This window comes from Rhinoraja longicauda, chromosome 2 (assembly GCF_053455715.1).
Source record: "Rhinoraja longicauda isolate Sanriku21f chromosome 2, sRhiLon1.1, whole genome shotgun sequence".
Classification (NCBI taxonomy): domain Eukaryota; kingdom Metazoa; phylum Chordata; class Chondrichthyes; order Rajiformes; family Arhynchobatidae; genus Rhinoraja; species Rhinoraja longicauda.
The window spans coordinates 108,994,316-109,021,910 of record NC_135954.1 but is presented as its reverse complement, the minus strand read 5'-3'; the positions used below and the strand labels follow the sequence as shown (position 1 = coordinate 109,021,910).

Here is a 27,595-nt window from a genome sequence, read left to right as displayed (position 1 = left end):
TCCAAACCCTCCGGCCCCAGCTTGGACATTGACAAAGAGCTGGACCTGCACTCCTCCTTGCCCACAAATGGGGATCGTCTGTCGGCGTAGGTCACAATCTGCTTCGAGCCCAGCTGCTTCTGGCTGACAACGTGGCTGTTGAATGACATTGACCTCCAAATCAAGGTCTTCTCTCATCGCTGATTGAGATTTCACTTGTCACAAAATGTGCTCCTGTGTTTTTGCCTGCCCAACGGCAGAAGCCTGTGGAACGATTGCACTTCTGCCATGTGCACTGTGTTATAGCCGAGAGTTTCTGCAGCGATTGATGTGTATACCATCTGTTAGCTTCTCTACCTGTTTGTTTTATCTCGGTATTTTTCAAAGTCTCCCTGGTCTTTCCTGCAAACGATTTAACAGGTGACGTACATTGGAGGAACGGCACCTCGTATTTAGCTTGGGCAGCTTACAGCCCAGCGGTATAAACACTGACTTCCCTAACTCCAAGTAACCCTTGCTTTCCCCCTCTCTCTCCATCCCTCCCCCACCAAAGTCGTATCAGCTTCCAAGATGTCTTGTCGAGTCTCATTGTCTGTAACTCGTTTTCACCTAGCCCACAGCTAACAATGGCCTGTTTCCTTTATCATCGTATCTTTTTTCCATGGCTTTCATGAATCTATATACTAAAACTCTCGTTTGTTATCTTGTTTGTGACTGAACTTCAGCCAAAACGGTACACGACAGCGCCACAATTTTAGGCCCACCTTGCTCACCATTGTCACTTTAGTGATAATGCAAGTAGTTTTATTGAAATCAGTGTTATATTTTTTAAGTTATTCACATTTTTAAGTTTAAAAGGAGGGGAGGGGGAGGGGAGGAGGGAGGGGGGAAAGGGAGAGAGGAGGGGGTGTTGAGGAGAGAGGGGAGTGGGGGAGGACAGGGTGCTGCACCAATGCAGGAGAGATTTGGGACCAACGGGTCCACTTGGTCTAGTATTTTTTTGTTATTCACATCTCCTAGGGAGGGAGGGAGGGAAGGGGGTGGAGGCAGGGGGCAGAGGGGGGGGGGGAGAGGGTGCTGCACCAATGCAGAAGGGGTTTGGGCCCAATTGGTCTAGTTTGTTCTATATCTCTCCACATCGCCGTCTATGTCTCTCGTTTCCCTTTCCCCGGACTCTCGGTCTGAACAAGGGTCTCGACCTGAAACATCACCCATTCCCCTTCTCCGGAGTCGCTGTGTTACTCCATCTTCTTGTGTCTATCTTCGGTTTAAACCAGCATCTGCAGTTCCTTCCTACATATACTGCAAAATATTGATCTTGTATTTTGGGGGGTTTGTTGCAATATTAACATTCCCACTTACCCGAGGAAGTGCAGCTTTTGTCATTTGCTATTTATTCGTGTTGGACTGTGTCCAGGCTATAACTTCAAGCATGTGCTGATTGAGCAATTTCCATACTCCCTGCTGTCTCAATAGCCAAATTTCCATGCCTAATTTATTTGGCAAGTTCCCTATTTTATGTGCCTTGTACATATTCCTGGGCTACTCTTGTTCCAGATGATCTGGCTCAGGCCTACTTCAATCTTGCATTCCAACTGTTAGAATACTAACATCAAGCATGACATTGGAGTTTGTTTTTGGACCATCCCAGTTGTTCTGAAAAGTCACTGGATGTGTGTGTGTGTGTGTGTCTGCCTGTGTGTGTGTGTCTGCGTGTGTGTGTCTGTGTGCCTGCCTGTGTGTGCCTGCCTGTGTGTGCCTGCCTGTGTCAGTGTGTGTGTATTTGTGCCTGTGTGCATGTATGTCAGTCTGTGTGCGTGTGCCTGTGTCCTTGTGTGTCAGTCTGTGTGCGTGTGTGTGTCTGTGTGTGTGTGTCTGTGTGTGTGCGTCTGTGTGTGTGTGTGTGTGTGTGTGCGTGTGTGTCTGTGCGCGTGTATGTCAGTCTGTGTGCGTGTGCCTGTGTGCGTGTGTGTCAGTCTGTGTGCGTGTGTGCGTCTCTGTGTGTGTGTGTCTGTCTTTCTGTGTCTGTGTGTGTCAGTGTGTGTGTGTCAGTGTGTGTGTGCGTCTGTGCGTGTGCCTGTGTGCGTGTGTGTCAGTCTGTGTGTGTGTGTCTGTGCGTGTGCGCGTCTGTGTCTGTGTCTATCTGTGTCTATCTGTCCGTACTCATCAGCTTCTCTTCCCTGAAAGACACAAGCTCTTTTGTTTTTCTAAAACTCTGATGCCACTTCTCAAGTTTATGCTCGTCAGAGATCATTGCATTTTTTGGATATTATGCGAAACGAGAAATATGAGGTAATTGAAGGAAAGTAACACACTGATAAATGATCAGCCATGATTTCATTAAACAAGCACAAGGGACTGAAAGGCTGACTCCTATTTGTTGTTATCACCTTGCTAGGAGATCCCCACACACTAACACGACCCGACACGCACTAGGGACAATTTACACTTATACCAATCCAATTAACCTACAAACCTGTACTTCTTTGGAGTGTGGGAGAACGTACAAACTCCATCCATACAGCACACATAGTCAGGATCGAACCAGGGTCTCTGGCGCTACATGCGCTGTAAGGCAGCAACTCTACCGCTGCACCACCGTGCCGTTGGCTAACAACGTATACAGCGTGATATCGATCACCCTGTGGATCTAAATGGTCTCCCCGTGTCCGCGTGGGTTTCCTCCAGGTGTTCCGGTTTCCTCCCACATTCCAAGGACGTGTGGGTTTGTAGGTTAATTGGCCTCTGTAAATTGTCCCTAGTGTGTAAGAAGTGGATTGGTAAGTGGGATAGTGTAGAAGTAGTATGAACGGGTGATTGATGGTCGGCATGGTCTCGGCGGGCCGAAGGGCCCGTTTCCACACCGTATCTCTAAACAAAACCATATAGGCAATAGACAATAGATAATAGGTGCAGGAGGAGGACATTCAGCCCTTCGAGCCAGCACCCCCATTCAATGTGATCATGGCTGATCATTCTCAATCAGTACCCCGTTCCTGCCTTCTCCCCATACCCCCTGACTCCGCTATCCTTAAGAGCTCTATCTAGCTCTCTCTTGCCAATGTGCATTCTAAGGATCCATTCGGCTCTTTCCACAGCATGTGTGTATTCATGACATGTACCATTAAGGATTGTGTGGGAGGGAACTGCAGATGCTGGTTTAAACCGAAGATAGAGACAAAATGCTGGAGTAACTCAGCGGGGACAGGCAGCGACTCTGGAGAGAAGGAATGGGCGACGTTTCGGGTCGAGACTCTTTAGGTCTTCAGCATCCCGAGATGCTGCCTGACCCGCTGAGTTACTCCAGCATTTTGTGCCTGCCTTTAGTTTGAACCAGCATCTGCAGTTCTCTCCTACACAGTGGAAGTTGGATGCGGGTGAGGGGGGTGGCTGGAGTATGTGACAAAAGGCCGGAAGTGAAAAGGCGACAAAGGGACTTCGGATAAGGAAAGAAGACAATGAATGAAATTCAGGAGAGAGGGGAACAAAGGGGGAGAGGAATGAGGGAAGATAAAAGGGAAAGGAGGGGGCCTTAGATTAGTTTAGAGATACAGCGCGGAAACAGGCCCTTCAGCCCACCGTGTCCGCGCCGACCAGCGATCCCCGCACACTAACACCACCCTACACACACCAGGGACAATTCACCATTATACCAAGTCAATTAACCTACAAACCTGTACGTCTTTGGAGCGTGGGAGGAAACCGGAGATCCTGGAGAAAACCCACGCAGGTCACGGGGAGAACGTACAAACTCCGTACAGACGGCGCCCGTAGTCGGGATTGAACCCGGGTCTCCGGCGCTGTAAGGCGGCAACTCTACCGCCGGGCCGACGTGCCGCCCCTTTGACAGGAACCAAAAGAATGGAAGATCTATGTGCGCGTGGCCTCACTCTGGCAATTGAGGAGGCCAAGGACAGAAAGATCGGTGCTCTTGGTGAAAACTGACCTGTTTCCAACAACACAGTGATTTAACATCTCAGCCAAGAATCTAATCAACCACAGACAAGACCGATTCCCTCTTCACCATGATAGCAGAATCAGGAAGTGTATCTAGTTTCTTGTGTGCACACAACTCTGAGGAATATCAACGTGATAATGTGTTGAGATCACTCTTGGAGCATACTTCTGTTTTGGTCACTCTGCGAAGGCTGCAAGTATTAGATCATCAAGCTGCTGAAAGATACAGGAGCTTGGACTGACTTGTGAGAAGGAAGACGTTGGAGGAAGCTCCTGATCTTTCTCAATCATAAGAGGCATGGTGGCGCAGCGGTAGAGTTGCTGCCTTACAGCGAATGCAGCGCCGGAGACCCGGGTTCGATCCCGACTACGGGCGCCGTCTGTACGGAGTTTGTACGTTCTCTCCCCGTGACCTGTGTGGGTTTTCTCCGAGATCTTCGGTATCCTCCCACACTCAAGAAGTGCAGGTATGTAGGTTAATTGGCTTGGTAAATGTAAAAACTATCCCTTGTGGGTGTAGGATAGTGTTAATGTATGGGGATCGCTGGTCGGCGCGGACCCGGTGGGCCGAAATGGCCTGTTTCTGCACTGTGTCTCTAAACTAAACTAAGAGGATTTGTAGTTGCAGGATACCTTTTGTGTCCCGGAATGGCAGGACTATCATATGTTGAAAGACTGGAGCGACTAGGCTTGTATACACTGGAATTTAGAAGGATGAGAGGAGATCTTATCGAAACGTATAAGATTATTAAGGGGTTGGACACGTTAGAGGCAGGAAACATGTTCCCAATGTTGGGGGAGTCCAGAACAAGGGGCCACAGTTTAAGAACAAGGGCCATTAAGAACTGAGATGTAAAACTTTTTTAGTCAGAGAGTTGTGAATCTGTGGAATTCTCTGCCTCAGAAGGCAGTGGAGGCCAATTCTCTGAATGCATTCAAGAAAGAGCTAGACAGAGCTCTTAAGGATAGCGGAGTCAGGGGGTATGGGGAGAAGGCAGGAACGGGGTACTGATTGAGAATGATCAGCCATGATCACATTGAATGGCGGTGCTGGCTCGAAGGGCCGAATGGCCTCCTCCTGCACCTATTGTCTATTGTCTATTGTCCTTGGTGAGTTTCAACGTGTCCTCATGACTTCTGATACTGCTGTAAAATAGGAAGATTGTGTGGCGTAATCGTGATGGTATTGGTGTAACCGAATAATAACAGGCAGTACTATCAAAGCCCACACTATCTAACGTAACTTAACCAAAGGTAAATGATCAAAAGTAAGGGCGGCACGGTGGTGCAGTGGTAGAGTTACTGGCTCACAGTGCCCACTGTCACGGAGACCCGGGTTCCATCCTGACTATGGGTGCTGTCTGCACGGAGTTTGTACGTTCTCCCCGTGACCACGTTGGGTTTTCTCCGAGGTCTTCGGTTTCTGCCCACACTCCAAAGACGTGCAGGTTTATAGGTTAATTGGCTTGGTTATAAATGTAAATGATCCCTAGCGTGTGCAGGGTAGTGTTCGTGTGCGGGGATTGCTGGTCGCTGCGGACTCGGTGGGCTGAAGTCCCTGTCTCCCTGATTTATCTCTAAACTGAACTAAACTAAACTTAAATCTTTGGCAAGGTGATGAAGGGTCTCAAAAACTGGATTAAATCAGTAGGCTAAAACAAATCATCCATTACATTACAATATACATTAAAGACTTGGATGAAGGGATTAAAAGTACCATTAGCAAATTTGCAGATGATACATAGAAACATAGAAACATAGAAAATAGGTGCAGGAGTAGGCCATTCGGCCCTTCGAGCCTGCACCGCCAATCAATATGATCATGGCTGATCATCCAGCTCAGTATCCTGTACCTGCCTTCTCTCCATACCCCCTGATCCCTTTAGCCACAAGGGCCACATCTAACTCCCTCTTAAATATAGCCAATGAACTGGCCTCAACTACCTTCTGTGCAGAGAATTCCACAGACTCACCACTCTCTGTGTGAAGAAATGTTTTCTCATCTCGGTCCTAAAAGACTTCCCCCTTATCCTTAAGCTGTGACCCCTGGTTCTGGACTTCCCCAACATCGGGAACAATCTTCCCGCAGGGTGGGTGGTAGTGTGAACTGTGAGGAAGATGCTGTGAGGTTGCAGGGTGACTTGGACAGGTTGTGTGAGTGTGCGGATGCGTGGCAGATGCAGTTTAATGTGGATAAGTGTGAGGTTATCCACTTTGGTGGTAAGAATAGGAAGGCAGAGTATTATCTGAATGGTGTCAAGTTAGGAACAGGGGACGTACAACGAGATCTGGGTGTCCTAGTGCATCAGTCACTGAAAGGAAGCATGCAGGTACAGCAGGCAGTGAAGAAAGCCAATGGCTTTCATAACAAGAGGAGTTGAGTATAGGAGCAAAGAGGTCCTTCTGCAGTTGTACAGGGCCCTAGTGAGACCGCACCTGGAGTACTGTGTGCAGTTTTGGTCTCCAAATTTGAGGAAGGATATTCTTGTTATTGAGGGCGTGCAGCGTAGGTTTACTAGGTTAATTCCCGGAATGGCGGGACTGTCCTATGTTGAAAGACTGGAGCGTCTAGGCTTGTATACACTGGAATTTAGAAGGATGAGAGGAGAACTTATCGAAACGTATGATTATTAAGGGGTTGGACACGTTAGAGGCAGGAAACATGTTCCCAATGTTGGGGGAAACCAGAACAAGGGGCCACAGTTGCCTCAGAAGGCAGTGGAGGCCAATTCTCTGAATGCATTCAAGAGAGAGCTAGATAGAGCTCTTAAGGATAGCGGAGTCAGGGGGTATGGGCAGAAGGCAGGAACGGGGTACTGATTGAGAATGATCAGCCATGATCACATTGAATGGCGGTGCTGGCTCGAAGGGCCGAATGGCCTCCTCCTGCACCTATTGTCTATTGTCCATTACATTACCAATACAGTTTTGATTTTTAGCAATCAGGCTGAGAAATAACTAATCTATTAAAATGATCAGATTAACCTGCATACACCAAATTACCCTGTTTTGGTACTTGACATGATCTAAGTTTCTTGAATTGGGCTGAACGTTGAATAAAATGATTATCATGAACTTGAGTATTACATTGAATTATGAATATGAAGTGCTCCTGTAAGTCTATGTTGCATTTAGTTTTCACAAAATGCTGGAGTAACTCAGCAGGTCAGGCAGCATCTCTGAAGAGAAGGAACGGGTGACGTTTCGGGTCGAGACCCTTCTTCAGACTGATGTCGGGGGGGGCGGGACAAAGGAAGGATATAGGTGGAGACAGGAAGATAGAGGGAGATCTGGGAAGGGGGAGGGGAAGAGAGGGACAGAGGAACTGTCTAAAGTTGGAGAAGTCAATGTTCAGACCGCTGGGCGGCATTGACTTACAGCTCAGCGGTATGAACATTGACTTCTCCAACTTTAGATAGCTCCTCTGTCCCTCTCTTCCCCTCCCCCTTCCCAGTTCTCCCTCTATCATCCTGTCTCCACCTATATCCTTTCTGTGTCCCGCCCCCCCGACATCAGTCTGAAGAAGGGTCTCGACCCGAAACGTCACCCATTTCTACTCTCCAGAGATGCTGCCTGACCTGCTGAGTTACTCCAGCATTTTGTGATACCTTCGATTTGTACCAGCATCTGCAGTTATTTTCCTGCACTCAATGTTGCATTTGATCAATTTCCTCCTGGGATAAATAAAGTTCTATCATGTTGTTTTTTTTTCCTCTTGCTTTTGCTATTCCATATCTTCAAGGTATTGACATCTCCAGCGATTTTGGCTTTCCATGAGTTACATGGAAATCTGCTATTTATTATTCACACATGACCATTGGTACCTTTTCTCAGGTCACTTTATTGTGAGTCCTATTATAGTCAATGCCTGTGCAATCTACATTCCAACAAGGTAGTACTCAAAATGGAAATATTATCCTTCATCCAGAAATATTATCCTTAATCTGGAGTATAAGAAAATAACTGCAGGTCAGGCAGCATCTCAGGAGAGAAGGAATGGGTGACGTTTCGGGTCGAGACCCTTCTTCAGACTGAAGGCCATTTATAATAAAACCATTGACATTAACAAGCTCGCTGAATAAAAGGTACCAATTGAACCTTGGACATTAGGGGATATAATAGCTTCCTTTTGTGTAGGAAGGAACTGCAGATGCTGGTTTACACCGAAGATAGACACAAAATGCTGGAGTAACTCAGCGGGACAGGCAGCATCTCTGGAGGGAAGGAACCGGTGACGTTTCAGGTCGAGACCCTTCTTCAGACTGAGAGTCAGGGGAGAGGGAGACATTGAGATGTGGAACGGCAAGGTGTGAAAACGTGAGATCAAAGGGGATGCAGCTCAAGGAAAATGTAGAATGGATCATTTAGCTAGGGGTGGGTAATAAAGAGGCATATAAAGATACAATTTAATCAGGACAGTTAAACTGGTCAGACAACTAGGATGCGGGAGGGATGGAGAGAGAGGGAAAGCAAGGGCTACTTGAAGTTAGAGAAGTCAATATTCATACCGCTGGGGTGTAAGCTGCCCAAGCGAAATATGAGGTGCTGTTCCTCCAATTTGTGTTTGGCCTCACTCTGACAATGGAGGAGGCCCAGGACAGAAAGGTCAGTGTGGGAATGGGAATGGGAGGAGGAGTTAAAGTGTTTTGCTGGTAAGTTTGCTGGTAGATCAGGTAGGTTTAGGTGGACTGAGCAGAGGTGTCCGAGGCTGCCCTTGGTCTCGCCGACGTACAGGTGTTGACACCTGGAACAACGGATACAGTAGATGAGGCTGGAGGAGGTGCAAGTGAACCTCGGCTTCCTTTCGGTCGTCATAAGATTGCTCCTAAAGATATGTGATGTTACTTCCACACTTTGCAACTTACAAAAATGTTTTGATTTGTTTTAGTTTTCAGAAAGAGTTTTCTCCTGAAGACAAGGACATTGGGAAGAAAACAAAAACTATTGACATAAATCTACTTGCTATACTTCCTAAAGGTTAGTACCATCGTGCTTTGAACGGATTAAGTTGCAAAACCAACTTGAATGAAAGAAGTTGTAAATACCTGCGGGCACGGTGGCGTGGCGATAGAGCTACTGCCTTACAGTACCAGAGACACGGGTTCGATCCTGACCACGGGCGCTGTTTGTACGGGGTGTTTGTACGCTCTCCCCGTGACCCGCGGTTTCCTCCCAAACTCCAAAGACGTGCAGGTTTGTAGGTTAATTTGGCTTCGTCATGAATGTAAAATTGTCCCTCGTGTTTGTAGGGTTGTGTTTCATGTGCGGGGATCGCTGGTCGGTGTGGACTCGGTGGGCCGAAGAGCCTGTTTCCGTGCTGTATCTCTAAGCTAAACTAGACTAAAATTCCTTTGGGGTATTGTCTTGTTTGATGAATTTTGCAGAAATCAAGTGAAACGATCTTAGTTATTGCTTCAGTTGTATCTCCAAGTTTTGTCATTTAAAATAAAATAATGAGCACCCTATCTTGCATCAGTAGATTTCCACCCAATGTGTTAATGCTCATGCTGTTACAAGATGTCAGACAAAGTCCGTAGAAAGGTTTCAACCCAAAATATCTCCTATCCATGTTATTCAGAGATGCTTTCTGACCCGATGAGATACTCCAGCACTTTTTGTCCTAAAATCACCCGTCTCTACATAATTACAATTTTGGTATTTTCTTTCACACATTGCAATCATTGTTGACCCTCCTTGATCGGACTTTGCTGGCTTTACCTTGCACTAAACATTACCCCCTTATCGTGTATCTGTACACTGTAAACAGCTCGATTGTAATCATGTTATTCACAAAATGCTGGAGTAACTCAGCAGGTCAGGCAGCATCTCGGGAGAGAAGGAATGGGTGACGTTTCGGGTCGAGACCCTTCTTCAGATTGTAATCGTGTGTTGTTTTTCCGTTGACTGGTTAGCACGCAACAAAAGTTTTTCACTGTACCTCGGTACACGTGACAATAAACTAAACTGAACTAAGTATTCTAATTTATCTGCTGAGGAGACTCAGGTCCTTTGGAGTGCAGGGGGCACTCCTAAAGACCTTCTACAACACGGTGGTTGCATCGGCCATTTTCTATGGAGTGGTCTGTTGGAGCAGCAGCACCTCAGCGGCGGAAGGGGAGAGACTTGACAAGCTGGTCAGGAAGGCCAGCTCTGTCCTGGGTTGCCCCCTCGACTCAGTGCAGGCGGTGGGAGAGAGGAGGATGATGGCAAAGCTAACATCGCTGCTGGACAACGACTCCCACCCCATGTAGGACACTGTCACTGCACTGAGCAGCTCCTTCAGTGACAGACTCCTTCACCCCAAGTGCGTGAAGGAGAGATATAGGAGGTCCTTCCTTCCCGCTGCTGTGAGACTGCACAACCAGCACTGCTCCCAGCAGACCAGTCAACAGCAACAGCTAAGAACACACGGAAAACTGATGACAATTTATGTATCTTTTATTTATAATGAATGTCTCTTGCTATCCACTTTGCTGCTGTAACACTGTAGATTTCCCCGGTGTGGGACGAATAAAGGAATATGTTATTATTATTATTATTATTAAGCACCTCAACAAACTGTCAGTCACCTGAGGGGTTCTGTAGGAAGGAACTGCAGATTCTAGTTTACACCGAAAATAGACACAACATGCTGGAGTAACTCAGCGGGACAGGCAGCATCTCTGGAGAGAAGGAATGGGTGACGTTTCGGGTTCAGACCTGAAGAAGGGTCTCAACACGAAACAACAAGCTTTCCTTCCATCCAGAGATGCTGCCTGTCCCGCAGAGTTGGCCACCTGAGGGATATTGGGCTAAGATAATGACAGTATTAATCCTTTGTTCATGTCTGGCTGTGTAGAGTGGTACGAAAATAGCCAAATGTCACATGGCATCTTCTAACAGGATCTGAAGTTTGAGTTCCAGATTAAACTTAAAAAGTCCCAGCGGAACGGTGATTGTACAGTGTCCTTCTGACAGCAAGCCCTACAAGTGAAGTGCAGGCTGTTCCTTCAGATCAAGTCAAGGCAGCAGCGTAGTGGTAAAGCTGCTGCCTCACAGCGACAGAGACCCGTGTTCGATGCTGACCATGGGTGCTGTCTGTACGGAGTTTGTACGTACTCCCCGTGACCTGCTTGGGTTCTCCATGGGAACTCCGGTTTCCTCCCACACTCCAAAGACGTACAGGTTTGTAGGTTAATTGGCTTTGATAAAATTGTAAATTGTCGTGTGTGTGTTAGTGTATTAGTGTTAGTATATTAGTGTTGGTGTATTAGTGTTAGTGTATTAGTGTTAGTGTATTTGTGTTAGTGTGTTTGTTTGTGTTAGTGTGTGTGTTAGTGTGTGTTAATGTTTGTGTGATAGTGTTTGTGTGTGATAGTGTTTGTGTGTGTGTGTGAGTGATAGTGTTTGTGTGTGTGTGAGAGTGATAGTGTGTGTGTGTGTGTTTGTGATAGTGTTTGTGTGTGTGACAGTGTTTGTGTGGGTGTGTTAGTGATAGTGTTTGTGTGTGTTTGTGATAGTCTTTGTGTGTGTGTTTGTGATAGTGTGTGTGTGTGTGTGTGTGATAGTGTTTGTGTGTGATAGTGTTTGTGTGTGTTTGTGATAGTGTTTGTGTGTGGTGTGTGTGTGAGAGTGATAGTGTTTGTGTGTGTGTGTGTGTGATAGTCTTTGTGTGTGTGTGATAGTGTTTGTGTGTGTGTGTGTGATAGTATTTGTGATAGTGTTTGTGTGTGTGTGTGTGTGATAGTGTTTGTGATAGTGTTTGTGTGTGTGTGTGTGTGTGTTTGTGATAGTGTGTGTGTGTGAGTGTGTGATAGTGTGTGGGGATCGCTGGTCGGCACGGACTAGGTGGGTCGAATGGCCTGTTTCCGCGCTGTATCCGTGAACTGAACTTATCAAATGCATTTAATTTTGCATTCGCTAATGTGGTCCTCATGGCTCATTTTAACCTTTGAAACTGGAGTGTAATGTAACACTATTAATAAGGATGAGATCAGTCCAGTAGTGGGAAACGATCTATTCGTGGCAGATATTCATGTGGAATTGGAATCAGCTGGATGAGCTAACAGAAAAGGCTAGAAAACATTGGTAGGAATTATTTATAGGCCACTAGATCGTAGTTGTAAGATAGGGTACCTTGCTTTAGTTTAGAGATACCGCACGGAAACAGGCCCTTCAGCCCACCGAGTCCACACTAACCAGCGATCCTGACACACTAACACTATCCTACACACACTCGGGACAATTTTTACATTTGTACCAAGCCAATTAACCTGCAAACCTGTACGTCTTTGGAGTGTGGGAGGAAACCGAAGATCTCGGAGAAAACCCACGCGGGTCACGGGAAGAACGTACAAACTCCGTACAGACAGCGCCCGCAGTCGGGATGGAACCCGGGTCACCGGCGCTGTGAGGCAGCAACTCTACCGCTGCGCCACCATTTATTCCGTCCAATTAATCTGAAAATTTGAGATGCAAGGGGGTAACTCAGTAATCACGGGGTACCGTGCATGCTGAATAAATCAAGCCAGCAGTAATAATGCGGAGGATGAATTAAAGGAGTGCACATGTGATAATTTGCCCCATCAATGCATTGAGAAACCAATAGGAAGTTTAGAGCGCAGAGAACTGGGAATAATATACTGGCATGGATTGGGAGCACCTCGATAAACATGGACATTTTCAGCACTCTTCAAGTTCCGGCAACTCTTGGCGAAAAGTGACTTCTCAAACTGCCAACAACCTCGTGCCCTAAACCTCCGTTTCCACACTCTATGACTCTATTTTTAAATATCTCCGACTATCCAATAGACAATAGACAATAGGTGCACGAGGAGGCCATTCGGCCCTTTGAGCCAGCACCGCCATTCAATGTGATCATGGCTGATCATTCTCAATCAGTACCCCGTTCCTGCCTTCTCCCCATACCCCCTGACTCCGCTATCCTTAAGAGCTCTATCTAGGTCTCTCTTGAATGCATTCAGAGAACTGGTCTCCACTGCCTTCTGAGGCAGAGAATTCCACAGATTCACAACTCTCTGACTGAAAAAGTTTTTCCTCGTCTCCGTTCTAAATGGCCGAACCCTTATTCGTAAACTGTGGCCCCTTGTTCTGGACTCCCCCAACATTGGGAACATGTTTCCTGCCTCTAACGTGTCCAACCCCTTAATAATCTTAAGTGATTTAAAAACTTTCAAAGAAAGCCGCCGCTGACAGCCTCGCCAGCCTGAGGACTTACGACACCATACGATAGAACTTTATTCATCCCCGGAGGGAAATTGGTCTGCCGACGGTCACAACACGCAGCAAGGTACACGAAAACTTGAAATTAAAATTAAATTGAAAGTGAAAAAAAAAAAGTAAAAGACAAGTGACTGTTGTCTGGCTGCCGTGTGCACGGCACCTTAACCAGAACGAACGAACAAACAAACAAATGCAGGCTTATCCCCTGGGCAGAGGATTCTCAAGCTAGAGTGCCCCCACTCCCCCATTTCTCCCCACTTATAGTTTGCTCCATCTCGCAAGATGCCTGTTGGGGATATTCTTGCTATTGAGGGCGTGCAGCGTAGGTTTACTAGGTTAATTCCCCGAATGGCGGGACTGTCATATGTTGAAAGACTGGAGCGACTAGGCTTGCATACAGTGGAATTTAGAGGGATGAGAGGAGATCTTATCGAAACGTACAAGATTATTAAGGGGTTGGACACGTTAGAGGCAGGAAACATTTTCCCAATGTTGGGGGAGTCCAGAACCAGGGGCCACAGTTTAAGAATAGGAGGTAGGCCATTTAGAACTGAGATGAGGAAAAACCTTTTTCAGTCAGAGAGTTGTAAATCTGTGGAATTCACTGCCTCAGAAGGCAGTGGAGGCCAATTCTCCATCTTGCCCGGGTTACTTGAAAACCAAGCTTCACGGTAACGAGGCATAAACTGGATTGACTTCCAATTTACTAATAGCAGCATTAAGAAATTTAATTTTAAACGTGGTTAAATGGATTTTTGTGTGGAGTGTGGGCATTCTATGAAAATGTACGGGAGATGCATATCTGGTTTCTGGGTTGCATATCTGGGCTGGGAGCCTACTTTAAAAGTAATCGTCGATGGCCATAAACATCGCAAAAATTCCCACGCTTACCTGACCGTCAAACTGTCGCCTCCAATCTACCTGTCAAATGTCCTGACGGTAAATAAATTGGTTAAACACAAGTATTTCATGGTATCTTCAAATTACTTTACTTAATTTAATATTATGTGCTTCTAAATGCATCTTCGACAACCCAGCAAACCTGGGGACAGCATGCGACAGCGCCCGCAATAAGCTACCATACCTGGCGACAAGCCAGCTGTCGCCGAGAAATTTCTATCCGGTTAATTTCTCGGCGATGCGCCGAGATCCGCTACGGTTCATTGAAGACTCCTCACGATCATGCCCGCGACACCCCGGCGAACTGTCGGCGACAGCCTAGTCACCGGCAGTCGCCTTAAAATCGCCTAAGTGGGACAGGCCCTTACAGGGAGAATGGGGGAGGAATAGAGTATGGGTAGAAGGCTTGGGAAGTTCAGCATGTCCCCACCAACTCTCAGCAACTTCTACAGATGCGCCGTAGAAAGCATTTTATCAGGATGCATCACCGCACGGTTTGGGAACAGCTCCATCCAAGACCGCAAGAAATTGCAGATAGCTGTGGACGCAGCCCAGACCGTCACACAAACCAACCTCCCTTCCATTGACTCCGTCTACGTCTCACTCTGCCTCGGCAAGGCCAGCAGCAACAATCAAGGACGAGTCGCACCCTGGCCACTCCCTCTTCTCCCCTCTCCCATCGGGCAAAAGGTACAGAAGTGTGAAAACGCACACCTCCAGATTCAGGGACGGTGTCTTCCCAGCTGTTATCAGGCATCTGAACCATCCCGCCACAGCCAGAGAGCAGTGCTGGACTACTATCGACCTCGTTGGAGACTATCTTTGATCGGACTTTACGGGTTTGTCTTGTACTGGAAGTTATTCCCTTTATTGTGTATCTGTGCACTCCGATGGATGGATTGTAATCGTGTACTGCCTTTCCACTGACTGGATGGCACGCAACAAAAGCTTCTCACCATACCTCAGTGCACGTGATAATAATAAACTGAACTAAATACACAAAGAAAATATCTCTGATAGGGTGAGTCTGGGGTTGAGATGGTGCAGTCTAGCTTGAGAACAGGGGATGGGCTGTCACTGCCTCATCACTCTGCACTGCCCCACTTGGGCAATGAGAACACGTATTTCAGGTTGTTGTTCATCCATCACAGCTCAGCATTCAACACCATCATCCGCACCAAACCTATCATTAAACTCTGAGACATGCATCCCTGTGCAATTCTACCCTCTACTTCCTCATCAGCAGACCACAATCCGTATGAATTGGCAACAATAGTTCCTCCTCGCTAATCATAAACACAGGAGCACCTCAGGGCTGTGTGCTCAGTCATAAGGTCATGTGATACGAGTAGAATTACGCCATGCGGCCCATCAAGCCTACTCCGCCATTCAATCTTGGCTGATCTATCTCTCCCTCCTAACCCCATTCTCCTGTCTTCTCCCCATAACCCCTGACACCCGTACTGATCAAGAATCTATCTCTCTCTGCCTTAAAAATATCCACTGACGACCTCCACAGCCTTCTGTGGCAAAGAACTCCACAGGTTCACCACCCTCTGACTAAAGACATTCCTCCTCATCTCCTTCCTAAAAGAAGAACCTTTAATTCTGAGGCTATGACTCTATGTTCCGACTAGTTGAAACATCCTCTCCACATCCACTCTATCCAAGCCTTTCACTCTTCTGTATGTTTCAATGAGGTCCCCCCTCATTTCTTCGAAGCTCCAGCGAGTACAGGCTGGAGTTTAGATGCTGCCTGTCCTGCTGAGTTACTCCAGCATTTTGTGTCTGTCAAGTTCATGATGGTGGATGTCTGGCATACTACCTTGTTTCCTTTGGCACCCGGTATGATAGTGATCTAAGAGGAGGCAGGAACCTAACCTCAAGTAGCCCTTCCTCCTTCTCTCCCCACCCCTTCCTCCTTCTCTCCCCACCCCTTCCTCCTTCTCTCCCCACCCCTTCCCCCTTCTCTCCCCACCCCCTCCCCCTTCCCCACCCCTTCCCCCTTCTCTCCCCACCCCTTCCCCCTTCTCTCCCCACCCCTTCCTCCTTCTATCCCCATCCCCTCCCCCTTCTCTCCCCACCCCTTCCCCCTTCTCTCCCCACCCCTTCCCCCTTCTCTCCCCACCCCCTCCCCCTTCCCAGTTCTCCCACCAGTCTTACTGTCTCCGACTACATTCTGTCTCTGTCCCGCCCACTCCCCTGACATCAGTCTGAAGAAGGGTCTCGACCCGAAACGTCACCCGTTCCTTCTCTCCAGAGATGCTGCCTGACTTACTCCAGCATTTTGTGTCCACCTCAGATTGCAGATGGGTTAAAGATGTCGATGAATACTGGTGAGCTGCTCCTTGAAGCTTGTGAGGATGCGGTCAGGGTCTGCACTTGGCCCAGTTGCTTTCTGCGACTTCACTCTCAGGAAGGTTAATCAGCTACTTGCTGTGGTGGCCAAGGTGTACCCAAGGCTATTGAGGCAGGGGACTGACCTTCTCACCACTGTTCCTGCTATCAGTCTCTGCTTCCTTCCATGGATCCAATTCTCTATCCAGTCGGCCATCTCTCCTTGGATCCCGTCCGATCTAACCTTCCAGAGCAGCCTACCATGCAGAACCTTGTCAAATGCCTTGCTGAAGGAATTGCCTTATTGACTGGTGTCGATGAACAATTACACGCATCTGCATTCTTAACTCCCTTTATGATTGTAGTTACAATAGATAGACAATAGGTGCAGGAGGAGGCCATTCGGCCCTTCGAGCCAGCACCGCCATTCAATGTGATCATGGCTGATCATTCTCAATCAGTACCCCGTTCCTGCCTTCTCCCCATACCCCCTGACTCCACTATCCTTAAGAGCTCTATCTAGCTCTCTCTCGAATGCATTCAGAGAATTGGCCTCCACTGCCTTCTGAGGCAGAGAATTCCACAGATTCACAACTCTCTGACTGAAAAAGTTTTTCCTCATCTCAGTTCTAAATGGCCTACCCCTTATTCTTAAACTGTGGCCCCTGGTTCTGGACTCCCCCAACATTGGGAACATGTTTCCTGCCTCTAACGTGTCCAACCCCTTAATAATCTTATACGTTTCGATAAGATCTCCTCTCATCCTTCTAAATTCCAGTGTATACTTGGCGTGGGGGCGTGGCTGTGTTCTGCAGCTGTGGCTCACCGGCAGTCTCTCTGTCTTTTTTTTGTTTTTGTCTTTGTTATCGTTTAATTGTTTCTTTTGATTTATTTTTAACTCTGTATATGTGGGGGGTGGGGGAAACCTTTTTTTCCAATCTCCTCCTCAACGGAGATGCGACCTTTACCGTGGTGTGTCTCCGTTCATGCTACGGCCTAACATCGTGGAGTCGGCGGCCTCCAGCTGGGATCGACCTTGAAGACTCCGGTCGCAGGGCCTGGACTTACCATCTCGGAGGCTTCGGCCGTGGGCCCTGCAGACCGCAACATCGGGAGCTCGCAGGTCCCTGGCTGGCGACCGGCTTTCAGGAGCTCCAGCCGTAGCAGCTTCGATCGCCCCGGAGCGCGAGGTTTGATTGACCCGCTCGCAGGCCCCTCATCGCCCTGCGTGGCCTGGCCGCGGCACTTTCCATCGCCCGGTGGGGGCTCAGGACCTTCATCGGCCTGCTCGGCTCGGCCCTGGGACTTTCCATCGCCCGGTGGGGGCTTCAAAAGTCGGGAGCCTCGATCGCCTCGTGGCACCACGGGAGAAGAATGAGGAGGAGATAAGACTTTTCTTTGCCTTCCATCACAGTGAGGGTGTGCCTGGAGCAATCACTGTGATGGCTGTTTGTGTTAAAAATTGTAATTGTGTGTCTTGTGTTCTTTATTGTCTACTGCCGGACCCTGACGTGAGAGGACGCTGGCGCTGTTTGTTCGCCGCTTCTCCGTCAGGACAGTTCGTTTGTTTGTTTTTATGTCTTGACTGTTTTTGTAAAGCGTCTTTGAGCATTTGGAAAAGCGCTATAAAAAATAAATGTTTATTATTATTATTATTATTATACAAGCCTAGTCGCTCCAGTCTTTCAACATATGACAGTCCCGCCATTCCAATTACTGAGCGTCATTGTTGCCAAATTCTCTTGCTGTTCAGGCGTGCTTTCACCTATTACTATTTCTAGTTGCAGAACTTCGAAAAGTATTTGAAGCTGGGCAGAGGTCCTCTGTGGAAATGAACAGGTAATGGGGATTTATTTCAAAGTAATTTTTAGTTAGCGTTGAATAATTGGGCAGTGGTAAAGTAACTGCCTTGCAGCGGGCGAGTTGCTGCCTTACAGCGCCAGAGTCCCGGGTTCAAACCAGACCATGGGTGCTTTCTGTCTCCCCGTGACTGCCTGGGTTTTCTCCAAGATCTTCGGTTTCCTCCCTCACACCAAAGACGTACAGGTTTGTAGGCTAATTGGCTTGGTGTATGTGTAAATTGTCCCTAGTGTGTGTAGGATAGTGTTAATGTGCGGGGATCGCTGGGCGGGGCGGACTCAATGGGCCGAAGGGCCTGTTTCCGCGCTGTATCTCTAAAGTAAACTAAATAAATGCCAATGGACAGGTTTCACTTTAATTTGCAAGTCGGTGCACGGTTAGTATTTTTTGAACCGTTGGTTTAGAGTGAATTCACACTAGTGTCTTATTTGGATAACATTTCTAAACTTGCCTTGATGATGTCAGGCTTTGAACCGGTCCTGCTGAGCCGGATGGTCACATCGCACAGTGAACCGGCACAGATCTACTTGCACTTTACTCTGTTTTAAAACTGTTACAATCTGTTTCATTGGGTTGTTTAAATTAATACTGACTAGCTAATTAATTTATTGCATCGTATGGGAGGCGCATTCCCAATCTCGTTGTACCCTGTACAATGACAATAAAGACATATTGTATTGTATTGCATTGTCTAATCACTGCCCACATCTCTGAAACTGCTCTTTGCAGGAAAGAGCGGATTGCCAGACGTTTGGAAGGGATTGGAAACGAGACTCAGCCGGTGCTGCTGCAGAATTGCCCCGGGCTGGTCACCCACCGCCTACTGGAGGAAGATACTCCCAGATACACACGAGCTTCCGATGCTTGCAGTCCACCCTTAGGTGGGCGATCTGTACAATTAGCTCCAGTGGGCCGAGGACAATGCTCATTGTCATTTGTAAACACAACGCCAACCCATGTACATTATGTAAACAGTCAGCATCAAAGATACTGGAGGAGCAAGATGGACCACTCTGTTGAAATCGCCTATACTGAAGTGTAGTACGCAAAGGAGCATAACGTCCGCCATTTTAGTAGGCAAAACCCGCCGTTCGCTATGCCTCTCGCAGTGTAATCAGTGTTTTGGGGCAACAGTATGTGTGATGATACCATAAAAAGGCCGAATATATCTCATCTATCTATTCACAGATTTTTGTTATTTTTCTTTTAAAATGTTTCTGCAAATTTCTGCCTACTAAAATGGCGCCCAGACATGCAACGGTTTTTAGGGTCGAGTGGTCTATCTTGCTCCTCTAGTATCTTTGATCAGCATTAACTTTGATGTCAAGTTGGTGATACTTTTACATAAGTGCATTATCCATAGACCAGTTTAAATATGCAATGTGATGACCCATTTTGATCCTTAAGTGTCAAGTTCAGTCTGAAGAAGAGACTCGACCCGAAACGCCACCCATTCCTTCTCTCCCGAGATGCTACCTGACCCGCTGAGTTACTCCAGCATTTTGTGTCTACCTTCGACCCATTTTGATGTGCTGTTTTGCTCAAAAAGATGTTAGACTTTGTATAACATTTTGCTTAGCACTTTTTTCTAATTCTCTATTTGTTTTAATAGCACAAACATTTCTCCCAACTAATTTGGGCAGTGATAAAGCTCCCCGTCTTTTAGTTTAGTTTAATTTAGAGATGCAGTGCGGAAACAGGCCCTTCGGCCCACCGAGTCCGCGACGACCAGCGATCCCCGCACATTAACACTATCCTACACCCACTTGGAGCAATTTACATTTATACCAAGCCAATTAGCCTACAAACCACGTCATAAACTACACATCATTGGAGTGTGTGAGGAAACCGGAGATCCCGGAGAAATCCCACACGGACACGGAGAGAACGGACAGAGTCCAAACAGTCAGCACCCATAGTCCAAATCAAATCTGTGTCTTTGTCCCTGTACTGCTGCACCACTATGTGCTGCCCGTCTATGTTTCTGAAGGTGAATGGCCCATTAATCTATATACTAAAACTCTCGTTTGTTATCTTGTTTGTGACTGAACTTCATTCAAAACGGTACATGATAGCGCGACAATTTTAGGCCCACCGTACTCACCATTGTCACTTTAGTGATAGTGCAAGTGGTTTTATTAAAATCGGTGTTATATTTATAAAGTTATTCACATTTTAAAGTTTAGAAGGAGGAGGGGGAGGAGGGAGCGAGGGGGAGTGGGGGAGAGGGGAGGGGGGGGGGTTGAGGAGACAGGGGAGGACGGGAGGACAGAGTGGTGCACCAATGCAGGAGAGGTTTGGGCCCAACGGGTCCACTTGGTCTGGTTTATATTAAAACTGGTCTTTGGATAATGTACTTATGTAAAAGTATTGCCAAATTTACATCAAAGTTAATGCTGACTCTTTACATGGGCTGGCATTGTTAATATGTTAGCGTATGATGAGCGTTTGACAGCACTGGGCCCGTACTCGCTGGAGTTTAGAAGGATGAGGGGGGGACATCAGTGAAACTTACCGAATAGTGAAAGGCCTGGATAGAGTGGATGTGGAGAGGATGTTTCCACTAGTGGGAGAGTCTAGGACCAGAGGTCACAGCCTTAGAATAAAAGGAACGAGATGGGGAGGAATTTCTTTGGACAGAGGCTGGTGAATCTGTGGAATTCGGGTGGCACAGTGGTCGAGTTGCTGCCTCACAGCGCCGGAGACCCGGGTTTGATCCTGACTACGGGTGCTTGTTTGTATGGAGTTCGTACGTTCTCACTGTGACCCTGGGTAGATTTTCTCTTGGATTTCAGGGTTTTCTCCCACACTCCAAAGACGTACAGGTTTGTAGGTTAACTGGCTTGGTGTAATTGCGAATTGTCCCTAGTGTGCGTAGGCTAGTGTTACTGTGCGAGGATCGCTGGTCGGCTTGAACACGGTGGGCCGAAGGGCCTGTTTCCGCGCTGTATCTCTGAACTAAAATAAGGTAAATGTTGGCGTTCGAGTGGGATTTTTTTTAACGATGACGTCCACTATGAATTTGCAACACGGTCCACTAAACTTTATTAGTTACAGGAGAGCCGGAAGCAGAGGGCAGTGCCCCAACTAATAAGTGGGAGGTGTGTTTGCTTAAAGACGGGCCTTCATTTACAAGAACTGCGATGCAAACTTTAGTCAGAGGGTGATGAATCTTGAAACCCTTCTGTAGTCAGAGGATGGTGAATCTCTAAACCCATCTTTAGTCAGAGGATGGTGAATCTCTAAGCCCATCTTTAGTCAGAGGGTGGTGTCAGTGGGTGGTGAATCTCTAAACCCATCTTTAGTCAGAGGGTGGTGTCAGTGGGTGGTGAACCTCTAAACCCTTATTTGGCCAGATGATGGTGAGTCAGAGGGTGGTGAATCTGTGGAATTCTTTGCCCCAGAAGGCTGTGGAGGCCAAGTCAGTGGATATTTTTAAGCCATAGATTGATAGATTCTTGATTTGTACGGGTATTAGGGGTAATGGGGAGAAGGCAGGAGAATGGGGTTGAGAGGGGAAGATAGATAGGCCATGCTGAAATGGCAGAGTAGACAATGGGCTAAATGGCCTAGTTTAGAGATACAGCGCGTCAACCAGCGATCCCCACACATTAACATGCAGACACACACACACACACACACACACCACACACACACACACACACCACACACACCACACACACACATACACACACACACACACACACACACACACACACAGACACACACACACGCGCACACACAGACACACACACACACCACACACACACACACACACCACACACACACACACACACACAGACACACACACACGCGCACACAGACACACAGACACACACACACACACACAGACACACACACACACACACAGACACACACACCACACACACACACACACACACACACACACACCACACACACACAGACACACAGACACACACACACACACACACACACACAGACACACACACACGCGCACACACACACACACACAGTCTCACACACACACACAGACACACACACACAGACACACACCAGACACACACACCACACACACACACACCACACACACACCACACACACACACACACCACACACACACACACACACATACACACACACACACACACACACACACACACACACACACACACACACACAACAAACCTGAACGTCTTTGGAGTGTGCGAGGAAACGAAAAATCTTGGAGAAACTCACGCAGGTCACGGGGAGAACGTACAAACTCCGTACAGATAGCTCCCGTAGTCAGGATCGAACCCGGGTCTCTGGCGTTGCAAGGCACCACTGTGCTGCCCTAATTCTTCTCCTAGAACTTATGAACTGAGTGCTGGATAGATTTTTACTGTCTGTAATATTTCTCCAAAGATGTACAGGTATGTAGGTTAATTAGCTGGGCAAATGTAAATATTGTCCCTAGTGGGTGTAGGATAGTGTTAATGCGCGGGGATCGCTGGGCGGCGCGGACCCGGTGGGCCGAAGGGCCTGTTTCTGCGCTGTATCTCTAAATCTAAAATACATAAGATCATTAGTAGAATTAGGCCATTTGGCCCATCAAGTCTACCCCGCCATTCAATCATAGAACCATAGTGTGATACAGCGTGGAAACAGGCCCACACCGGCCAACATGTCCCAGCCACACTAGTCCCACCTGCCTGCGCTTGGTTCATATCCCTCCAAACCTGTCCTATCCATGTACCTGTCTAACTGTTTCTTAAACGTTGGGATAGTCCCAGCCTCAACTACCTCCTCCAGCAGCTTGTTCCGTGCACCCATCACCCTTTGTGTGAAAAAGTTACCCCTTCCGATTCCTATTAAATCTTTTCCCCTTCACCTTGAACCCATGTCCTCTGGTCCTCGATTCCCCTACTCTGGGCAAGAGACTCTATGTGCATCTATCCAATCTATTCCTCTCACGATTTTATACACCCCTCATCCTCCTGCTCCCCAAGGAATAGAGACCCAGCCTGGTCAACCTCTCCCTATAGCTCAGACCCCTCTAGTCCTTGCGGCACGGTGGCGCAGTGGTAGAGTTGCTGCCTTACAGCGAATGCAGCGCCGGAAATTCAGGTTCGATCCTGACTGCGGGCACCGTCTGTATGGAGTTTGTACGTTCTCCCCGTGACCTGCGTGGGTTTTCTCCGAGATCTTCGGTTTCCTCCCACACTCCAAAGACGTGCAGGTGTGTAGGTTAATTGGCTGGGGAAATGTAAAAATTGTCCCTAGGGTGTAGGATGGTGTTAGTGTGCAGGGACCGCTGGGCGGCGCGGACCCGGTGGGCCGAAGGGCCTGTTTCCGCGCTATATCTCTAAAGAAAAATCTAAAACATCCTCGTAAAAACGAGGGGAAAAAAGTCATGGCCGATCTATCTCTCCCTTCCTAACCCCACTCTCCTGCCTTCTCACCGCGTAGCTCCTGACTATCCGTTCTTATTTTCCAGTTCGAAGGTCGGATAAGGAAGGGCCGGAGCAGCACCTCGCCGAGGACCCCCATTCGGAAAGGCAGTCGAGGCCCAGGTGCCGGGGCGAGGTCAGGCACGTGGCCGCCGAGCCCCCTTGCCCCGTCGGCACGGACATCGGAGTGCTGGACGCCAAAGCCGAGCGGATAGCCAAGTACAAAGCGGAGAGGCGGCGGCAGCTGGCCGAGAAGTACGGCATTTCCCTGGACTCGGAGTCGGATGGGGGCATCGCGACCAAGTACCCGAGAACCAGGAAGGAAACGGACGTCGCCGAACCAGCGCCGCTGCCGCCATCGCCATCGCCGGCCTACAGCGGCGGCTTGGGGCCGGTCAAGGCGCTACCTTCCAGGGATCAGGTGGCCGGAGAGGCGGAGGCCCAGTCGCCCGGCGGGCCCACAGGCAGGCTCTCCTCGGATGGAAACGGTTTCCTGGAAAGGGAGAGTCTACTGAACGACGAAAACCAGAAGAGGGCGTTTGAGTGGAGTGCTCCGGGAAGCCATTTGGAGCCGGCCAATCTCATGGACCTGACTCTGTCCGACGTGCCAAGCTCGCCGACATCCACCTGGAGAGTTTCACTCACGTCACCAAAGCATTTCTCCGAAGTGTTTAATTCAGTCCGTGAGCCGTCTCACTGCTTGCAGAATGAACAAGGGTAAGATGTTCATTTATTATCTCCGAAGAATGTAGTCTCGGTGAAGCTGAGGTCGTCGGGCAGCATCCTTAAATTTTATGTCTCTGTGTACATTCACGTGTCCGGCTTGGGAAACACATTTAAATGATTCCCACAAGATTACCATTTCTTTTCTGAAATGCAGAGTTGCTTCCATGAGTGGGCTGCTAGCTAAGTGGCTTGACAGTCCAGGTCAAGTGTTTTTGGTCGCTTCCGGATTATTTTAAGAGTTGTATACATTATCGAATCGTATTGAGCAGTGACTCTGGTGAAGGGGCGTCGTGCCTGACAGGTGGCAAAGGTGGAGCCAAGCGACTCCGTCAAATGCTTTGGGTGGCGCGGCGGTAGATGCGGGAAGATTGTTCCCGATGTTGGGGGAGTCCAGAACCAGGGGTCACAGCTTAAGGATAAGGGGGAAGTCTTTTAGGACCGAGATGAGAAAACATTTCTTCACACAGAGAGTGGTGAGTCTGTGGAATTCTCTGCCACAGAAGGTAGTTGAGGTAAGTTCATTGGCTATATTTAAGAGGGAGTTAGATGTGGCCCTTGTGGCTAAAGGGATCAGGGGGTATGGAGAGAAGGCAGGTACAGGTTGCTGAGTTGGATGATCAGCCATGATCATATTGAATGGCGGTGCAGGCTCGAAGGGCCGAATGGCCTACTCCTGCACCTATTTTCTATGTTTCTATGTAGAGTTGCTGCCTCGCGGCACCAAAGTCCACCGGGTTCGATCCCGACTACGGGCGCTCGTCTTGTACGGAGCTTGGACATTCTCCCCGCGGCCTGCGTGGGTTTTCTCCGGGTGCTCCGGTTTCCTCCCACGCTCCAAAGACGTACACGATTGTATGCTAAAATAGGCTTGGGTTAATAAATAAATAAATTATAAGTCCCAGTGTGTGGGATAGTACTAGTGTGATCGCGCGGTCGGCGCGGACTCAGTGGGCCGAAGGGCCTGCTTCCACGCTGTACCTCTGAACGAAAAACTATCAGTGGTTCTAATTTGGCAGTAACTTGCGTTCGGGCGTTGAGCACAGTAATTGGGATGCTCGGCTGCAGCTGTACAAGACGTTGGTAAGGCCACATTTGGAGTACCATGTACAGTTCTGGTCACCTTGCTGGATGGATGTAACTGAGCCATAATAATCATTTTAAGACTTATCAAACTATGCTTCTTTCGACCTTATTGGAGACTCTCAGACTATCTGCGATCAGACTTTACTGGACTTAATCTTGCACTAAACGTCATTCACGTTATTCCCTTTAGCATGCATCTGTACACTGTGAACGGCTCGATTGTAATCGTGTATTGTCTTTCCGCTGACTGGTTAGCACGCAACAAAAGCTTCTCACTGTACCTCGGTACATGTGACAATAAAGTGAACTGAACGAAGGAGAAGGGGGGGGGGGGGCAGAGAGAGAGAGAGGTGGTGGGGGGAGAGAAGGGGTGAAATCTTTCCCCTTATGCCTTCTAGTTTTAGTCTCCCCTAACTTGGGAAAAGGCTGTGATCATTCACCTTATCTGTGCCCCTCATGAGTTTAAAAAACCCCTATAAAGTTCCCCCTCAGCCTCCTACCTTCTGGGAACCAATCCAGCCGCTGACAACTTAAGTGCACTGGTTCCCGTAATAGCTCTGTAAATCTCCTTTCCACCCTTCCCAGTTTAGTGAAGTCTTTCTTGTAGCCGGGCTACCAGAACTGTCCACAGTACTCCAAACACGGCCTGACCACTCGTGTTGTTGTCCCGTTACTTCCCGCCTCGTACAATCGCGCACAGACAACAAAATGCTGGAGTAACTCAGCGGGCCAGGCAGCCTCTCTGGAGAGAAGGAATGGGTGACGTTTCGGGTCGAGACCCTGCTTCAGACTGAGAGTCAGGGGAGAGGGGAGACTAGAGACATGGAAGGGCAGGGTGTGAAAACGACAGATCAAATTTCACTGTCCCCCTGATTAATTGCATGCCTCGTTGTCACCTTCCCCTCAGTCAACAATGAACCTTTGTACATTTCCTTGAGCACCGTCTGTTTTGATCTGTCATTTTCACACCTTACCCTTCCATATCTCTATGTCTCTCTCTCCCGCGATTCTCAGTCTGAAGAAGGGTCTCGACCCGAAACGTCACCCATTCCTTCTCTCCAGAGATGCCGCCTGCCCCGCTGAGTTACTCCAGTGTCTCTTTTCGGTGTAAATCAGCATCTGTAGTCAAGTCAAGTTTATTTGTCACATACACATACACGATGTGCAGTGAAATGAAAGTGACAACGCCTGCGGATTGTGCAAATAATTACAATTACAGCATAAAAATTAAAATTAATACAGAAAAAATGTAGTCCCTGGAGATATAATAGTTAACAGTCCTGATGGCCTGTGGGAAGAAACTCCGTCTCATCCTCTCCGTTTTCACAGCGTGACAGCGGAGGCGTTTGCCTGACCGTAGCAGCTGGAGCAGTCCGTTGCTGGGGTGGTAGGGGTCCCTCATGATCTTGCTTGCTCTGGATCTGCACCTCCTGATGTATAGGTCCTGCAGGGGGGCGAGTGTAGTTCCTTCCTACACAATGGTGAACAAAATCTATCCAACACACTCAGATTCTACTTCTTGTACGCTAAAAGGTAGTAGATACTCCAACATTTTGTGTCTATCTTCTTCCGTTATACCATAATTTTGATCTCAAATATTTTGCAAGTTTTCATATTTATCTGCCCACGATTGACTAGATTTCATGCTTCTGTTAAATCAAATTCTTTACCTTCAGTCTGAATAATCACACGTGATACTGGATTAGCACATCAGATTTATTCCACCATGGGGTTGTTCCCGAGAAGATCTCCAGACACAACACTAGTGTCTGAAGAGATCTCAACTCAGGGCAGGGGAAGAACAACTTCTCCACCATTGTTTACTTTGTTATACAGAAAAAGAGAGGTGTGACAAAAAGAAATCAAGGACCAATTACACATCTAATACAAGGACCAATTACACATCTAATACAATTCCCATGGTTACAGAGAAGACAAAATCATTGATACAGGTCACATGCTCATAAACCAAACCATTAATATAAGTCACATGTTTTTAGAGAAACGCATCAATTTACCTAGCGTGGATTCAAACTTTTCCTACTTTCACACGCACCCAAATAAGGAGTTGCTACTAAGAAAGAAACTTTCTTATCTCTATAGACGAGCAATCTCGCAGC

General features: G+C 47.8%; 1 protein-coding gene across 2 annotated transcripts in view; it reads left to right on the top strand.

The window, feature by feature from the left end:
• svila (supervillin a) overlaps positions 1-27,595 on the top strand; it is a 351,300-nt gene that overhangs the window by 151,640 nt on the left and 172,065 nt on the right. For both annotated transcript variants that reach the window (XM_078425640.1, XM_078425650.1), the window contains 4 exons: positions 8,825-8,913; positions 18,177-18,234; positions 18,985-19,136; positions 23,714-24,383. In XM_078425640.1, coding sequence (XP_078281766.1) covers positions 18,227-18,234; positions 18,985-19,136; positions 23,714-24,383 — 830 coding nt within the window. In that variant the 5' untranslated portion in view covers positions 8,825-8,913; positions 18,177-18,226. The remainder of the gene's footprint in view (positions 1-8,824; positions 8,914-18,176; positions 18,235-18,984; positions 19,137-23,713; positions 24,384-27,595) is intronic.